The 15,358-nt window shown below is 49.5% G+C and overlaps 1 protein-coding gene across 1 annotated transcript; it reads right to left on the bottom strand.

Annotated features, from left to right (window-relative positions):
• Positions 1 to 4,620: 4,620 nt before the first annotated feature.
• LOC144178824 (beta-alanine transporter-like) lies at positions 4,621 to 7,842 on the bottom strand. Its single transcript, XM_077706953.1, has 2 exons — positions 6,296 to 7,842; positions 4,621 to 4,642 (listed from the first exon to the last, which is right to left on the bottom strand). Exons 1-2 carry the CDS (start codon positions 7,840 to 7,842, stop codon positions 4,621 to 4,623), a joined length of 1,569 nt encoding a protein of 522 aa, XP_077563079.1.
• Between the last annotated feature and the right edge of the window lie 7,516 nt (positions 7,843 to 15,358).

The following is a 15,358-nucleotide window of genomic DNA, read 5'->3' as shown; positions in this document are numbered from 1 at the left end:
GGTTCTGATTCGCAATCCCTCGGAGCATCCTATTTCCGCTGTGGTTACTTCTAGTTTCTGGATTAGGTGGTTGTTTCTGCAATTTTCCTGGCAGGTTTTGCTCAATATCTTAATTGTTGAAGAAGGAAGGATACTATGTCCGTCCAATGATATCTTAATGTTCATGGCTTCGTCGCGTCGCCTCTTTTGCACGAATAAGAGCTAGGATTTTTCGGGGGCGCAGGTTAGTCCGCAACCTTTTCCATAGGCCTGAACTACGTTGGCGTCCGGTTGGAGGCGGTCTTGCATTGTTCCTGCCGATTCTTTCCTGATCCATATCGTGACGTCGTCGGCATATATTTCGTGATGAATTTCCGGGATTTCAGCCAGCTTCATGGGGAGATTATTCAGGGCTATGTTAAACAATGTGGGAGACAAGACCGCTCCTTGCGGAGTTCCCCTGCTTCGAAACGAAATCATTTCGGAACGGAGGCCTCCAACCTTAATGACGGCTTTGCTGTCTGTCAGGAAGTCTTTAATATAATCATACATTCTTCCCCCGATACTGAGATCGCTGAGGTTCTTGAGAGTAGAAGCCTGGGCCAAATTGTGAAATCCCCATTTCAGATCGACGATGAGTACAGCTTAGGTGTTGCCTTGCTTTGCTGGCAGCCTCGAATATGTCATTATTTAGTTGCAGGAGGATGTCGTATGTCGAGAGGTGCGGGCGGAAACCGAACATCGTGCGTGGGAATTTTCCAGATGTTTCTAGGCACGTTTGTAGACGGATAAGTACGATGTGTTCATTAGTTTTCGATGCATGAAGTTAGGGAAATCAGTCGAAGGTTGTCGACGCTTAGCGTCTTACCCGGCTTGAGTAGCAGTCTTACCTGAGCCTCCTTAGATCGTACCAGAGGCCCAGCACTCATTCATAAAATCCGTGAGGGCTAAGATGGAGCTTTCCTTTAGATTTGCGAGTGCCTTGTTGGGGACTTTATCCATGCCTGGTGATGTATTTCGACGGACTTTGACCAGGGCCGCCCGCAACTCAGCCGGGGTTATCGGCTCGTCGAGGGTGGGGTTGGGTAGACCCATGTATACAACGTGGTGTTCTTTAGGGCAGGCTTGAAAGTACGTTATTTTGACAGTTTCCATGAGGTCCTTTGTAGAGCCCAGGTATTGGTGGAGGATGGTTTTCATGGACTTGCTTGTTCCCCGTGCTTTTGGCAGGTTCTATGAGGCACCGGAGTAAGTTCCAGGTTTTTGAGGTAGTAAGCCTTCCAGACTGGAGCAGTGTTGCCAGGTTCTAAGAAGGCAAACTCGCCGGGAAATTGGCTAAAGTAGCAAAAAAAAAAGTCGCCACCTTAGAGTGAATGTTTGAAAAGCAGCCGGAAAGGTCACCCTTTTTACAAAAGTTAAGCTATACTCGGTTACAACTTAAGAACGGCACCACTTCATGTAGTGTATCACTCCGCCAAAGCGCCGGACCCATGATGTCAGTGCGCGCGCGTTTTGAAAGGGGTTTGCTATGAATGCGTGATATCGTCTGCCATGTCTCACGCAGTTTGTTTGTCGTCACTGGAGTCGTTTATAAGCATATTAAGTCCAAAAAATTACGGGAACGGCTCACACCATGTTCAAAATATTCCCAGTAACGCCCTACTTGCGCCGCGCGGAGAAACATCCGGCTACGGTGATAAGGCCCAGCGGCAACTTCTGGTGCCGTTCTTAAGTTGTCACCGAGTATAGTAAGTACTTTTAGATTATCTTTGCTGGAAAAATGCAGAAATTCCGAGAAGTAGATTACCGCATCACAAATTTTATTCGTTTGCTGTGGGGCGGGAAGGGCGGCTCCGGTTGACTATTGTCCACAAAAAAAGCTAAAATATGCAGGTTTAGGCAAAGCATGCAAAGACTGTTAATGACTTTGAAAGGGCCTTTGCTGCACTTTCCGTGCCTCTTTACATTCCCGTGTCTGTCGTCATACACACTTCCTAGCACTCTGCATGAAATCTGAAGCTCCAGTCAACTACTGAAGCATCACACATTAAACCGACGGCGTTGCTTGAAGGCTTCGGAGCTATTCATGCGACACCAGGTTCCGGATAGCATTAAGATCAAGGCCAATTCAGATTTGTACCGGAAAGTAGCACTGTACGGTTGTGTGTATGAGGGACCTATTGTAGGCTTTGTCAGATCACCATCGTGTGCCCTAAATTTTTGTCTGTTTTGTTTGTTCAGTTTCTCTCGACGCCTGAAATGCACTGAAAGATCATATAAGACCCTTTTTTAACAGTGGGGCGTCGGAAGTGGCCGGAACTTTACCAAATCACCAATGCTCAAGGGAGCCAGAAAGTAGATAAGTCGCCACACGGATATATCCGTCGCCACGAGTCTCGAAAAGTCGTCCGTTTGGCGACAAATCGCCAGACCTGGCAACCCTGGCCGGGAGCAATTCAGCATCCAAGCGCCATCGCCGATTAAACACTTAAGTCGGTCTGGGTAGTATATATATATATAAAAAAAACAGTTGGCAATTTCAAAAGCTATACTGGCAGAAAGGTTTCTTTGTAATGGAACACTCAAAGTGTCCTTTTGCGAGTGGGAATAGAATGAATTATTTGTAAAATATACAAAACTTTGAAAATATGACGGATTCGAAGATTTACGACATGTCGTTTACGGCAGTAAGATTGCTGCTTTTCTAAGGGTGCGGTAGATAGGTTATGTTCGATCAAACCACACATGTTAGTGATATTGCATAAACCACTTCACGCTTTTAATCGTCACTGCTATAATAAAATGGCCCCCATAAAACCCGCGCTTGCGCAACTTGGTGAGCTTCGACGTTATCTGTATTAGTATCAACGTTTGCAATTACCGCTAGTACATACTTGCCCAACGCCTGTGATTAACTCCATACTTTCTTACTATATTCTTTCTGTATGGTGGGGTTCCATAATTCCCCATCAAAGAAACTTTTTATTACGAAAGCATCAAATATCTAATGAGCGAAAAAAGTGAAGGAAGCTTACAATAACGCGTAAGACTTGTAGGAAGCGAAGCTGTGCGCCACCTTCACGACCATCACGACGGTTTAAGTCAACGATTCCAGCCTATTTGCTTCTTCTTCATGGCCGAAACGGCTTTACTTTATCATTATTGCTATAAGTGTGATTTTCGTTCATTTTTTGGAAGTGATAAGCATTGGACACCACCTTGGAGGAGCGTATGCCATTCATTCATTCATTCATTCATTCATTCTTTCATTCATTCATTCATTCATTCATTCATCTTTATTCATACGTGCCCACCAACAGCGCGTGGCCTTAGACGGTGGTGCACAAAATCGTGTCTTTCTCGTATCTTTCTCGTTCCGAGCCTTATGATTCGTCTTTCTCGTTCCGAGCAAGCGTTGCCACGGTTACGGCGAACGCTGAGGTTTTTTTGCTAATCTTGGCCAATCTCCCTAAGGGGGTATGCTTGTCTTGACAAACGTGCGCCGAGGACACTGGGTTGTCGCCGCGAAACACGCACACACGAGCGCTAGTTCTTTTCTTGGTTTTGTTAACTGCCAGGCGGTCGCCGCGAGGGACGCGCTCACGTGCGCGCGCTCTGCAATTTCTTGGTATTTTTAACTGCGGACGGGAAAAATTACGATTTGCTAAACAGCGTTGCCGAATCCCCCGCACGAGGGGAAATTCGTGTGAAGCGAAGCTTCTGTTGCAAGCCATTCAGCATTCGTTCCTCACGAAGTGCTTTTCGAAGTATATCTCTGCGCCAAGAAATGAGACACCCTGCTTTCTCAAGGCCACAAGACGCTTCCGGCGATGCTGTAAAACCGCAAGAGGCGCTTGGTTGACCTTGGCTGAGCTTGAAGGTCAGAAGGGCGCTACCAGATGCCTTCTGGGTTTGTAAATGGAGTAATATGCCTCGCTCGAAAGCTGGCGTTAGGTGTATAGCGAAAGCGCTCTTCAATTTCATGTTGCCCGCTGTGCCAAACACATAAGCGCATCAGTCTATTCGGACGCGCTCGCAGGAACATTAACAGCCCATTGAGTGAAAAACCCGGCGTCTGGCGTCTCCAACTACAAAACGGATTCTATACTTCCAAGTGGTTATGATCCGTTCCATGGCGTGCTCTCCGCAGCTGCTCCGCACCACAGTACGTACAGAACTGGTATACAGCCTGAAGTGTCTACGCCGTCAAGGGCCGCTACCTCGGCAGTAGTAAAAGGAGGCCGCGCACGCCACTAAACATTTCTAACATTACCCACAGGACATTACTACACTATCGCGATCACAGCTCATGAGAAGTGCTTAAATGCCCTGTGAATTGTTTAACTTTGAAAGAGAACTTCGCTGTACTGTCAGGCAGTGAGACCGAAAACTCGGCCCGTATTGCGCAGCCGCGTTTCTCCAAAGATACGTTTGGAAAATTTCCCAATCGTAAATTTGGACAGACTGATGCATATATGTTTGCTGGAAGTGTCCCTAATTCTGCGTAAGAGCAAGAAGGGTGTGCATTGGCCATATAAGGAGGACGCTGCAACCATCATCATCATCATCATCTTTATTGTCATCGTAATCATCATCACAATCAATTTTAGAAGGCGGCACCCCTCTCAGGAAAATCCTGGGTCAGCCCCTGTTTGCCGTGCACCTTCAATACACCCAGGAAAATGAATGACTGAATACAATGGCCATAACATTTGCAGCCATAATATTTAGTCATAGTTTCTAGTTGCTAGTGCAATGATGAGATGAAACGCACTAATTTGACAAGCATATTTGTACCGATACATTTGTACGTAAGCATCACGATTTGCGGACGACCATTGTGTCGGGGAGTCTGCTGCATGTCATCAGCGGGAGCGCTTGCGGGCTCTCTCCCTGTTGACTGATTCCGGTCGCAGCTTTGCTAACACTGGAAGAAGTTCGTAAATTGGACTGAAGTAATGACATGCGCTCATTGGTACAAGCAGTGGCGTCATTAGGGACATAAACCAACGGAAGCTGTGCAGTGTTGCGAACGTTGACAAATCCCGCCTGCGCATCAGCCCGGATTCGGTGGTTTCAATCGTGTAGTTAATTTGCAAGAAGGAAGTGGATATGGTCGTGTTAGAAGGCGTAGTTAACGCAGGGGGTTTGTGTCTACTAGCATGTCAAGGAGAAATGCCATTGCTTACTTACCCATTGGTCAGAAGAGACGGGGGCTATTGCAGCGCTTTACAAATTGAAGGCACCTGCTGCCGAAACGCTAGATGACTGCTTTAATTAAATTATCCTTTGAATTGGGTAATTGAGTAGCGATTGAGGTTTTCAGGCCTCAAAGTACACGCGCTGATTGCCGGTCTTTCTAGCATTGAAAAGACCAACGCAGATAGGAAGGCTACTGCAGGTAACAACACCAAACAGCCTTCTCACACCAGTAGCAAGCAACAGCTAGAAGAGCGGTTTAGAATGTAACTCGTTATGAGAATCGTAAGGGTAAAAAAATGAGCACCCACATTTACAAAGCGTTAAGCAGTCGTAAGCCTCACTTCAGGTCGCTCGGTAAAGGGTCACTTTGCTTCAATGACCAATTGTATTTCATCTAAGTGCTGATAAAAACCGCGCGAAGGTGAATTACATAGGCGTGATCAGTTTCCTTCACAATCAGCATAAGTATTGCATCCTGCCCTGCGTAGCATCTTTGACAGCGTAACGAACTTTATAGGGCTACTTTCCATGCAGCGTCAACTACAACGCGTGTTCAGGCAATTGAGTGCCATTCTTCCTACTGGCAGGGCGTTAAGCCTAAACTTAGAGTGTCATTATCTTTGAAGGTCGCTAAACGGATCGGTTAGAAGTATAAATAACAATAAAAAACTTGACAACCTGAAGAGGTATGTTTTATCGTAAAATTGAACCGAAACTCTACGGCAATAAAGATCATACAAAGTGTCCAGTGTTAATAATACATAGCAGCATAAAGATGATGCTCACGTTCAAAAATAAGCGAAACCTGCGCAACGAACGGCGCAGGACACCAGATATTGCGTTCTAGTTTAGACTGAACGATCTTGAAGATTGTGTTGTAAGACGCACAGAAAACTGTTCCGGGGCCAATCTACTAGAAGAGCGCGTGTCGGAACCCTTACGCTTGACGCGACTATCAGGTCCTTTGGACAAGTTTTCGGAGCCCCGACGGATGGTTCGGTTATCAGGTCCTTTGGGCAAGACCGTTAACGAACTCTGCATTGCATTTTTCCGCTTCTCAGCGCTTGGAACGTTAGGCGGACTGGGGTCACAAGGAATACAATATTGCTTATACCAGTGTGTCTCGGGGGGCAGGCACTGGACTGCTGCCGTAAACAATGCCAGCTGGACTGCGGTGAAGGCCAGCTTATTCCGTACAGCAGGCGTGCCGAGGAAGAAAGGCGAAATCTGGTTAATAGCGTCCCCCAAGCGGTTGCAGGCCAGGGCGAATCCGAGCGCCCTGCCGTGGGCGATGATGGGGTACGACTGTGCGGTGAGTGTGACGAGGCACATGAAGCTCACGCTTCCCGCCATGCGCATTAGGACGAGAAGAAAGCACCGCAGCAGTGTTTCCTCGTCTTCGTAGCTGGCGGCCATGGCAGCTGAAGATGCGCTGAAGACGAGTCCGGAGCAAACCGTCACGCGCTTGAAGCCGAACCGGTCCAAGCAGGGCACCGCCGCAATGCAACCAAGAGCAGACAAGGCGAAACTGAGCACAGCACAGGTCCCGTTAACGGGGACTTCGTCGCGGTCTACGTAGGCGTCGTAGGAGTAGCTTATCACCACCCATGAGTAGGCCAACAGAGCTGTACGAGCTCTGAAGCCTGCGCTGCACAGGCCGCTGCGTCCCGGTCCGGCAAAATTGTCGACCACTTGAGCCAGCAAAGCTCTGCAGGTGTCCGGGGACACGCCGTTCAAGCGCGCAGCGCTCAACGCCACCCGTTCGGCGTCTTCTACGTTTCCGGTTGCTAAAAGCCAGTCGGGGGACTCGAGTACAGTGTAATACACCACAACGAGCAAACAGGTGGGAACCATCACAACGAGTTGGATGACGGCCCAGCCTCCCTTGATGAGACTCGCGACAAACATCGTGGGGGGCCCTATCACGAAAGAAGCCAATGAGACCACCACGCAGTACTCGGGCAGCATTTCCACCGGCGACACCTCGTACGCGAGCGCCATGAGAGGCGCCAGCAGAGTGGTGGTGGCGATCAGTACGGCGGCGCGGGTGCCCACGAAGAACTGAAAGTCGCTGGGGAGGCTGTTCGCGACGCCGGTGATTAGGATCACGGGCACCGTGATGAAGGCGACCGTTCTCCTGCCGATGTGGTCAGCCACGGTGCAGAGCACAGGCACCAACAGTATGCACGCGGTCGACCATACGATTTGCGCAAGGACCAGCAGCCAGCTTCTGTCGCACACCAGGAGCCACTGATTGACGATACTGATGCCGTACTCGCCCGGTTCGAACTCCCACGACTTGCAGGGCACGATTTTAGCGGTTGGTCCGTCGTCGGGCGGGTCGCGCACGGTGCAGTGGCTGTGCTCGCCGTTCTTGTCGAGTGGGATGGCCATCCGCTTCCATTCGGCCACGCTGAGGTTTGCGAAGCGGGCTGGCCGCTCGCACCAGTGGTCCCCGACGTAGGCGACCTTGAGCGACTGCAGGTGCAAGGTGAGGATGCCTGCGGCGAGGGCCGTGCTGACCACGATGCCCAACTGGAAGCGGCCGACCCCGAACGGTGGCTTGCTGCAATCGCGGCGCTTCGGGTCTGCGGCCACATTCGCGCCTGCGGTAGACGCAGGTACGGGAGGAGCAGAAGGGCCTTCTGGAGGGGTGGCCATCGTGGAATTCGTTTGCTTTCTCTTCCCAACGTCCGCCTGGTGATGATGATTGCGGTCGTTGATAAAGGCACTTCCTTCCACCTATTGGGGAAGATTGGCCGCGGCTGCCTGCTAACCGCCAATAATAGTGAAAAAGAAAACGACTATGACCACCCTTATTTACAAAATTGTGGGTAGAAGCGCTCTAAGGGAGAATTTTTACAATAAAGGAAGAAGTACAGTAAAAGCTAATTCGAACTGGAAGGAGACCACAAAATTGTTCGAATTAAGTGGAGTTCGAATGAATGGGCGGGCGCTGGAATGAGTGGACATAGCGCCACCCGGTGCGTGCAGAACACAAAGAAGCCTCCTCTGGACTCGTTATTGCGAATCTGGCCCTACTACCCGTTTGTGGCAGGTGATTCCGTGAATAACATTGATGGAGCTCGAACAGCGAACGGCGCCGGCGTCGCGGCGCCCGTTGCGGAAGCGAAATAAGCTGTCGCAGCAGCGTATACGCGCTACGCTGTTTTTTGGTTTCACTGTTCTGCATCTCTAGTAAATTTGGTTCGGTTTGGGTGTGTAACACATTTTAATCCCCCTGGGCCGACTACTTCTGCGAGGAGCGATAGAAACCAGGGAATCCCAGTTCAAATTAACCGTTCTGGATACCGACGCGTTCGAATTATCGGATCCCACACCATGTGGGCTTGTCCCAATGATCCTTTTCCCTCCATCACCTGCGACGAGCACTGGGAGAGGGCGCGGGTCAGCTCTGATCCGGAGGTACAAGCCTCCCTGACGACTGGACTGGACTGGAAAGGACTTTATTCACATCGATCCTGCAGTGGGCGAGTGTTTGTTACGACCCCCGTCCCGGCGCGGCCGGTCGTCGCATCTTCTTCGCTACCCTAATAGGCGCAGGCCCCTTCACGGAGTCCGTGCTTATCGAGTGCAGTGAAGACCTGCTGGACGAATCGGGCTGCCATTGTCGCCGCCAGGCTAAAGCCAGCGGCCACCACGCCCCCGTAACAGAGCTTGGCTAAATAACGTTTACCTCCTCATGCTCCTCCCCATTGAAATATGCAAGCTGTGCACAGACCACGGCGTCAGTTCGAATTAACCGTAAGTTCGAATTAATCGACTTCGAAAAAACGAGCTTTTACTGTAGTAGTAGTAGGGAAAGTGGGAGTACTAGCAGTAGTATTGGAGCAGCAGCTGTAGCAGTCGCAGCAGTAGTAGGCGTAGTATCAGTATAACAAGCTGCTGGGGAATCTGTGACGACGAGGATAATGATCGTGATAATGATCATGATCATGGGTTCTTGGTGTTGTTGCGATATGTATTTATTATTCTTAATTGCACTCCGCGCCTTGATCTTGAGATGGTGGAAAGGGAGTTGGAGAATGTGGGGGGGGGGGTGGGGGTGTGGACAGTGAGTTTCCGGATTAAATGTCGTCCTGAATGGCGGCTTCTCGAACGTTTAAGAGAACAGAGTCGAGGACCATCCTCCTGTCTTCTGTAGGACCTTCGGGACGGGTCCACTCTAGCAGCGTTTGTGGCCTGCCTTGATGAGGGATGAGAGCATGGGCCAGGGGTCTCTGGTCGTGCAAGGCTGGGAAGCTCCATAGCAGTTGGTTAAAGTCAGAGACTTGTTGGCTGTCAGGTTATCCACACTGTTTGCAGATACCGTCACCGGGGTGTAGACGAAAGCGTGCCATGATGTGCGGCCGAATACGCCGTAGTGTGACCGTTGCCCACCAGTTATAACCGGATGGGATAGGGTCATCCTCTTCTGGCAAACGAAGTCGAAGGGCTGCACGTCACTCAGCATGTGCTTTGGCAATTGCTTCCTCAAAGTCATACTCTAGGTCATTCCCTTACTCTTCTAACTCGTCGGGCAGAAGCTCCAAACATGGAAGTGTTGACGCTTGTAGAGCGGGGAAGACTTTCGTCGGTCACGACGGAGACTTTTGGAAATTATCGGGAAAGCATCTCCTGTGCTGCCTTGTGTGTCTCCTCGTTGCCGGGTATCCCGTTATGGCCAGGGACCCAACGAATCGTAATTGTACGGCCGACGTGTCGAAGATCTCTTGCGAGTGAACAAATTCTTGCCACCGTCCGACTGCATGTGTTATTTCTTCCGCATTCTCACACGGCTTCCTTGGAGTCCGTATAAAGCAGGAAAGTGGTTGGTGCTTAAAGGGGTCCTGAAATACCTTCCACAGATGCATGGATGTACATGTAACTAAATAAGACAATGTATTAGCAATCTCCTCCCGCAAGAATTTTGTTGAAGCGATGAGTATTAGCTGAGAAAGCGTAAATAAAAAACCGCGCATTATCGTCGCGCCGCGTTTCCTCCTCCTTTCAACTTACTCTCCGCTGTTGACTGCGCGCCAGCCTTACCTCCCGTGATGCTGCGCTCCTCGGCGGTGACGTACTTCCGCTATCGCGCTGCTCATACTGCCGTCTGCTACGGGCAAGCTTTGTTGACACCTTCAATCCCTCACTCCGCTCAAGGCTGGAAAAGCGAACGAAAAATCTGGCCGCGTGTGTGCGGCGGCCTGGCCATGCCCTTTCGCGGTGTGCCTTGCTGCAGGGCAGCACGTCACTTTTAATCGGCGGCGAACTCGCAGCCGCTCGGGGAGGACCGTGCGCTCGGTCCCTCATGCCCCTCATGCACCGCGCACTGTTTATCCAAAAAACGCCGTATCAGATGTGGCCCCGCTGGTGCCGGGTCTTATTTTGCGGTGGTGGTAATTCCTGCCGGCGGCGTGTGAAAAAGACATTTTAAACCGATACAGAACCCGTGCACAAAACGCTTCAATCATGTGACCAGTTCAGCTTGGGGCGACGCGTGGTGGAGAGCGGCAACGTTGGCAAAACATGCTCTGGCGCGCCTCTGAGCTTTCTAGTGCTGGAGCGAGCGCCATTTCTTTGACAATCTCAAACATCGGTTGCCTTGGTAACAAGGCACAAACCGCCCCAGAAGTCAGTTACGGTTGCGTGATCTCGGTTCAGCTTGGGGCCCCACCTCGCGGCATATGGGCACTGCAGGCATACTACTCACTCTCATTTGGAAGTGCGAGATGCGTTTGGCATTACAGGAGGCGATGGTATGTGTGTTGTGGACGCCTTTGTTTCGCGATGAAATGCGACGTTGTGCTTCTGCGGGTGGATAGTGCTTCCCATGGTCTGGATTATCTTTCTCGAGCGACGTACGACTCAACCTCGCATGGGGTATGTGCAGCGTGCGTGGCAGCCATCTCGGCTTGCGCGCTAGAGTTAAGTGACTTGCTGTTCGTCCCCGCAAACCGCGCGCGAGGTGAGTGCCGAATTTACGACGGGCAGGATGAGGCAACCCATCGTCTGTCAATCGCGGTTCAGACTTGTAACGCATGTTGTGGCGTTGTGTTCGTTCGAAACGCATCTCTGGATTGTTTTGAAGTGGAATAAAATGTATCCGTCAAACCCGGGCATTCGGCTCAGGGCGTTCTCTGCGATTGCACGAAAGAAGTGCCACGGGGCTTTAACGCTTTCTTTATGGAACGTACTCAGGTAACAGAATATCCATGTCGTGTTATGGCCGTGTTGCATTCAATACAAACGGTTAAGCGTTTGTTTTACACTTGTTTCGTTTGTCGTAAAATGCCCAAGCACTCCGACACTCCGCTGGCAGATCAGCCGGCGAGCCGACGCTGAGCAGACGACTCATCTCTTTGCCGGAAGTGCGTGAAAAAGCCGCCCAATAGCAGGATGTCTAGCTCATGACGAACATCTGGGAATCGATGATGTAGACATGTGAAGATGGCAGCGTCCAAAAACACGAAGGAAAGGGTGAGAAAAAAGCGACAAACTTTGCAACAAAAGTGTGAGCTTTCCGCTGCGCGTAAAAGAGTAATACTTGACCCAGATGACCTTGACGACCCAATCTAACGATTGCGCTACTTCATTTAGTGTGCTCAAAACGCCTTTCAGGGCCCCTTTAAGTGAGGTTTCTGACGGCAATTTGTGCGCTTCTTCTGTCGCTAGTAGTAAGGCCCTCAGTTCCGCTTCTTTTACAGATGGGGTACCACAGAGAGTCCTGACTCCTTTAGTTTTGGTCTTGTCGGAGTACCACGCTATGACGACCTGATCGTTTGGTCGTTTTGAAGAGCTGCGTCAGTGTAAATCCGGCGCACCCCTTCGTCGCTGTCGGTACGCCGGGGCTCCTTCAGGTGTGTCGCTGCTGCTCGTCGGCGGCGTGTCGGATGTGCTGTGCTTGTGCTTTTGGACATGGGCCGGTGATCAACGATGGCTATTTGTTTCCATCGTTCAGGTAGTTGGTAAATCGGAGGCTTCGGGTCGCGCGAGTGACCAAGTTGACGAAGAATGGCCCTCCCGGCCTGAGTGCTTTCGAAGCGTAGTAGTTGGGAGGCTTCTAAGCTTTCTGATCTGTATTCTATCGTGTTCATCCCTGAGTGAAGGTGGAGATTATAAATTATTGCGAAGCGAGGAAAGCCAGAGGCAACTCGCATGGCTTAACGGTTAAGGTACTCTACAGACTACCGTTGTTTTTTTGTGTGTCTGTAGAAGTTATACCCGTACGTAGCCTTCGGAATCAATAGGCAGTTTACCAAAGTGCGGAGAACGCGGTCATCGGCACCCCACCTCATTGAAATAATCCGTTGGATCGGGGTGAAGGTGATTTTCCACGTAGCGGTCAATTTCTTGAGCCACTTGGTGGCTTCCCCATCCCCGTCTATAGATATATATATATGTGTCAAAACGGAGAATGCGAACAGTAGGTCGCTCTTGGAGTTGTACTTTATCCATGGTTAGCTTTAACTGGTTCTTTATATTTTGTTTGTGCCTTGTTTTGTTTGCCACTACTACACAAACAATCTCTCTGCAGATGGAGCGAGTCCTACCTCGGTTAAGAAAGAAGAGATTGTGTTTAGACCTTGCAGCATTGCTTGTTCTTGTTCGCCTATCGAGCCTCCTTTTGTCCAAAGCGTGATGTCATCTGCATAGATCGTGAAACGTAAGTCTGCAATCTCATCGAAGAGTGAGGGAAGGGTCACCCAAGACGATATTAAGTAGCGTTGGTGATAAGGCGGCACCTTGAGGTACTCCGACGCAGTTTGCCGGTTTTGGGCCGAGTGTGTCACCAACTCGTACTAGATAGTGGTGGTCTCGCAGGAAATCTTGCACAAATGCGAGTGGCTTTCCGTCCAGTCCTCGGTTGCGCGTGGCTTGGATGACTGCCTCATGAAGTACCGAGTCGAATGCTTTTTTTTACTTCGATGGCTACCTCTAGACAGGGATCACATGATAAGGTGTTAGCGATAGCATCTTCGGACAGTATTTTAAGCATGATGATGGGGTTCCTGGTATGAGTGAGGGCTAAAGTGATAGCGAACTTCGGTAATCCATGTAAACGAGGTCTTGATTGATGCACAAGTGGAGAGGGTGGTCTTTGTGGTGACAACGGCTACTTTATGTTGACCGCTGGCGTATGTAGGTACTGGCGTCCGTATATGACGTCTACATTTGCCATAGATTCTCTCGTCACGGCCGCATTCTCGTTTCCTCGGCTTCGAGCTTTCCTCAGGTTTTTCTCAGAGTAGGAGGGGCATTGCGTAAATTCGCATGGAGTAAATTAAGTACTCTTACAGATTTCTTTTTTACAGTTGTGGTACGAGTTATAACAAAGACATGCAGACAAAGCACAAGTTTGGTTCATTCGAAAGGTTGCCTCGTTAGAAACATATTGTCACTACTTGTAACGTAGAAGCCGCTCAAATAAGTTATATAATTAGGAAAAAGGGAAACAGCCATGCGACTCACTAGCTCATTTCGCGCACTAGAACCTATGGCGTAATATGTACAGTTGTGGGATTGGCTGAGGCTGGCAAAAGCAGACGCAAGTCACACAGGGCTTATAAGCTTGTAGAACGAGCTCTTTTCGCTTAAACGTAATGCATATTCCTTTGATAGCAGCAAGAATGGTGGGGTAAACAATGGGAGTTACGGAAGTCACGTAAACATTAAAGAAGCAGTACACACTGCTGTTGGTACTGAGCGTACTACGCTTGTTTTAGATGCACAGCCGTATGGGATTTGGGTTTGTCTCACAAGACACTGGCCGATTGGCGTAAGCCACATTGTCTTACGTGACAATGTTTGTCCAGTTTTCCCCATGTTTCACGAAACGATTATTACATACCCTAACAAAAATAAGCCAGATGAATATATGGTCAGATACAAAGCAATGTCGCACAGCGGTCCTGCGAAGTATGGTTGCCCCATCTAGGAGAACTGCCGCTAAACAAAGCGTTCCGAAATCCGCCGCGGACTAAAGAGCGCACTAGCGTTCGCTTTAAGACCTGCCCTGGTTACGTCATCGCAGACGTCACGAAACATACGATTTGGTGGGAAAACCAAAATTTTAACTTCAATCGATTAATTTCTTAGTAAATAAAGCATCGTGTGCAGCCGGACAAGCACTGCGGGCACTATAAAACACCAAACGTCTATTTTGTCGGCATGGCGCCTCTAAAGGCGATCTTTTAGATATATGTTTTCATTTATCTCGTGCAAATACGAAAACCAATTTCAAACCGCAATCGTTAAAAGGGATGAAAGTTGGGAGACTTGTTAATGGTCCATCTTAAATACGAACTGCGCACAAATTGACGAGGACAGGAACACACGAGGACAGCACTGCGCTTGTGTCGTCCTCATGTGTTGCTGTCGCCGTCAATTTGCTCACAGTCGTTTGTTTTTAAACTCGCAATTGTGAATAATAAGCGGGACAGTTGCGAGCTGAACAGTCGAAAGCGTGGCATTCAGGCTGTTCGCCGGCAGCATGGAAATTATCACGGCCTAGACATTATGTATACATCATTATCATTACAAACATAATAAGGTCGCATGAAGTCCACCACATGACGAATACCTCTACTATAGAAAATCATAAAGCGCCCATATGCTTCGCTTCTTTACCAGTATTCAATTTTGGTTTCATATTTTCTTATCCTATTCCTTCGGCCAGTTTTCTGTCTTTCCACAATCATGGCATACGTCGGTAACCATGCATGGACGTGTCGCAGGTTGCTGGCGTCTGTCTGTCTGTCTGTCTGTCTGTCTGTCTGTCTGTCTGTCTGTCTGTCTGTCTGTCTGTCTGTCTGTCTGTCTGTGCCATTCAGAAGACGGCCAGCCTTGCTTTCATGAGTTTGCGCGACGCGAAGCAACCGTACAGTACTGAATAAACACAATGAAATAGTGCATAGTCTAAGTTCGGTATTTCGCTCAGTAGAATTGCCTTTTTCAAGGGGTGAGGTCCATGCATCCGCCTCTGCTCGACAAATCAAAAAATATTGCTCTCTCTCCCTCCGTCCTCTTTCAGTGCCTGAATCACACGGACTGCTGCGACGGCCTTTGCAGACCCTCCCCGATTCCACCGTACAGCACCAAGTGCTTCTGATGGCGGGCGCCACCAATAATCTCCCCGGTCGCAGACTTTCGGCCCAATAAAGCTTGACCCAGAAAC

The sequence above is a fragment of the Haemaphysalis longicornis genome, unplaced genomic scaffold (genome assembly GCF_048455015.1).
Source record: "Haemaphysalis longicornis isolate Haplotype H1 unplaced genomic scaffold, Haemaphysalis longicornis Haplotype H1 scaffold_4, whole genome shotgun sequence".
Lineage (NCBI taxonomy): Eukaryota > Metazoa > Arthropoda > Arachnida > Ixodida > Ixodidae > Haemaphysalis > Haemaphysalis longicornis.
The sequence above is the reverse complement of the archived record's forward strand: the minus strand, read 5'-3'. Positions and strand labels throughout refer to the sequence as shown.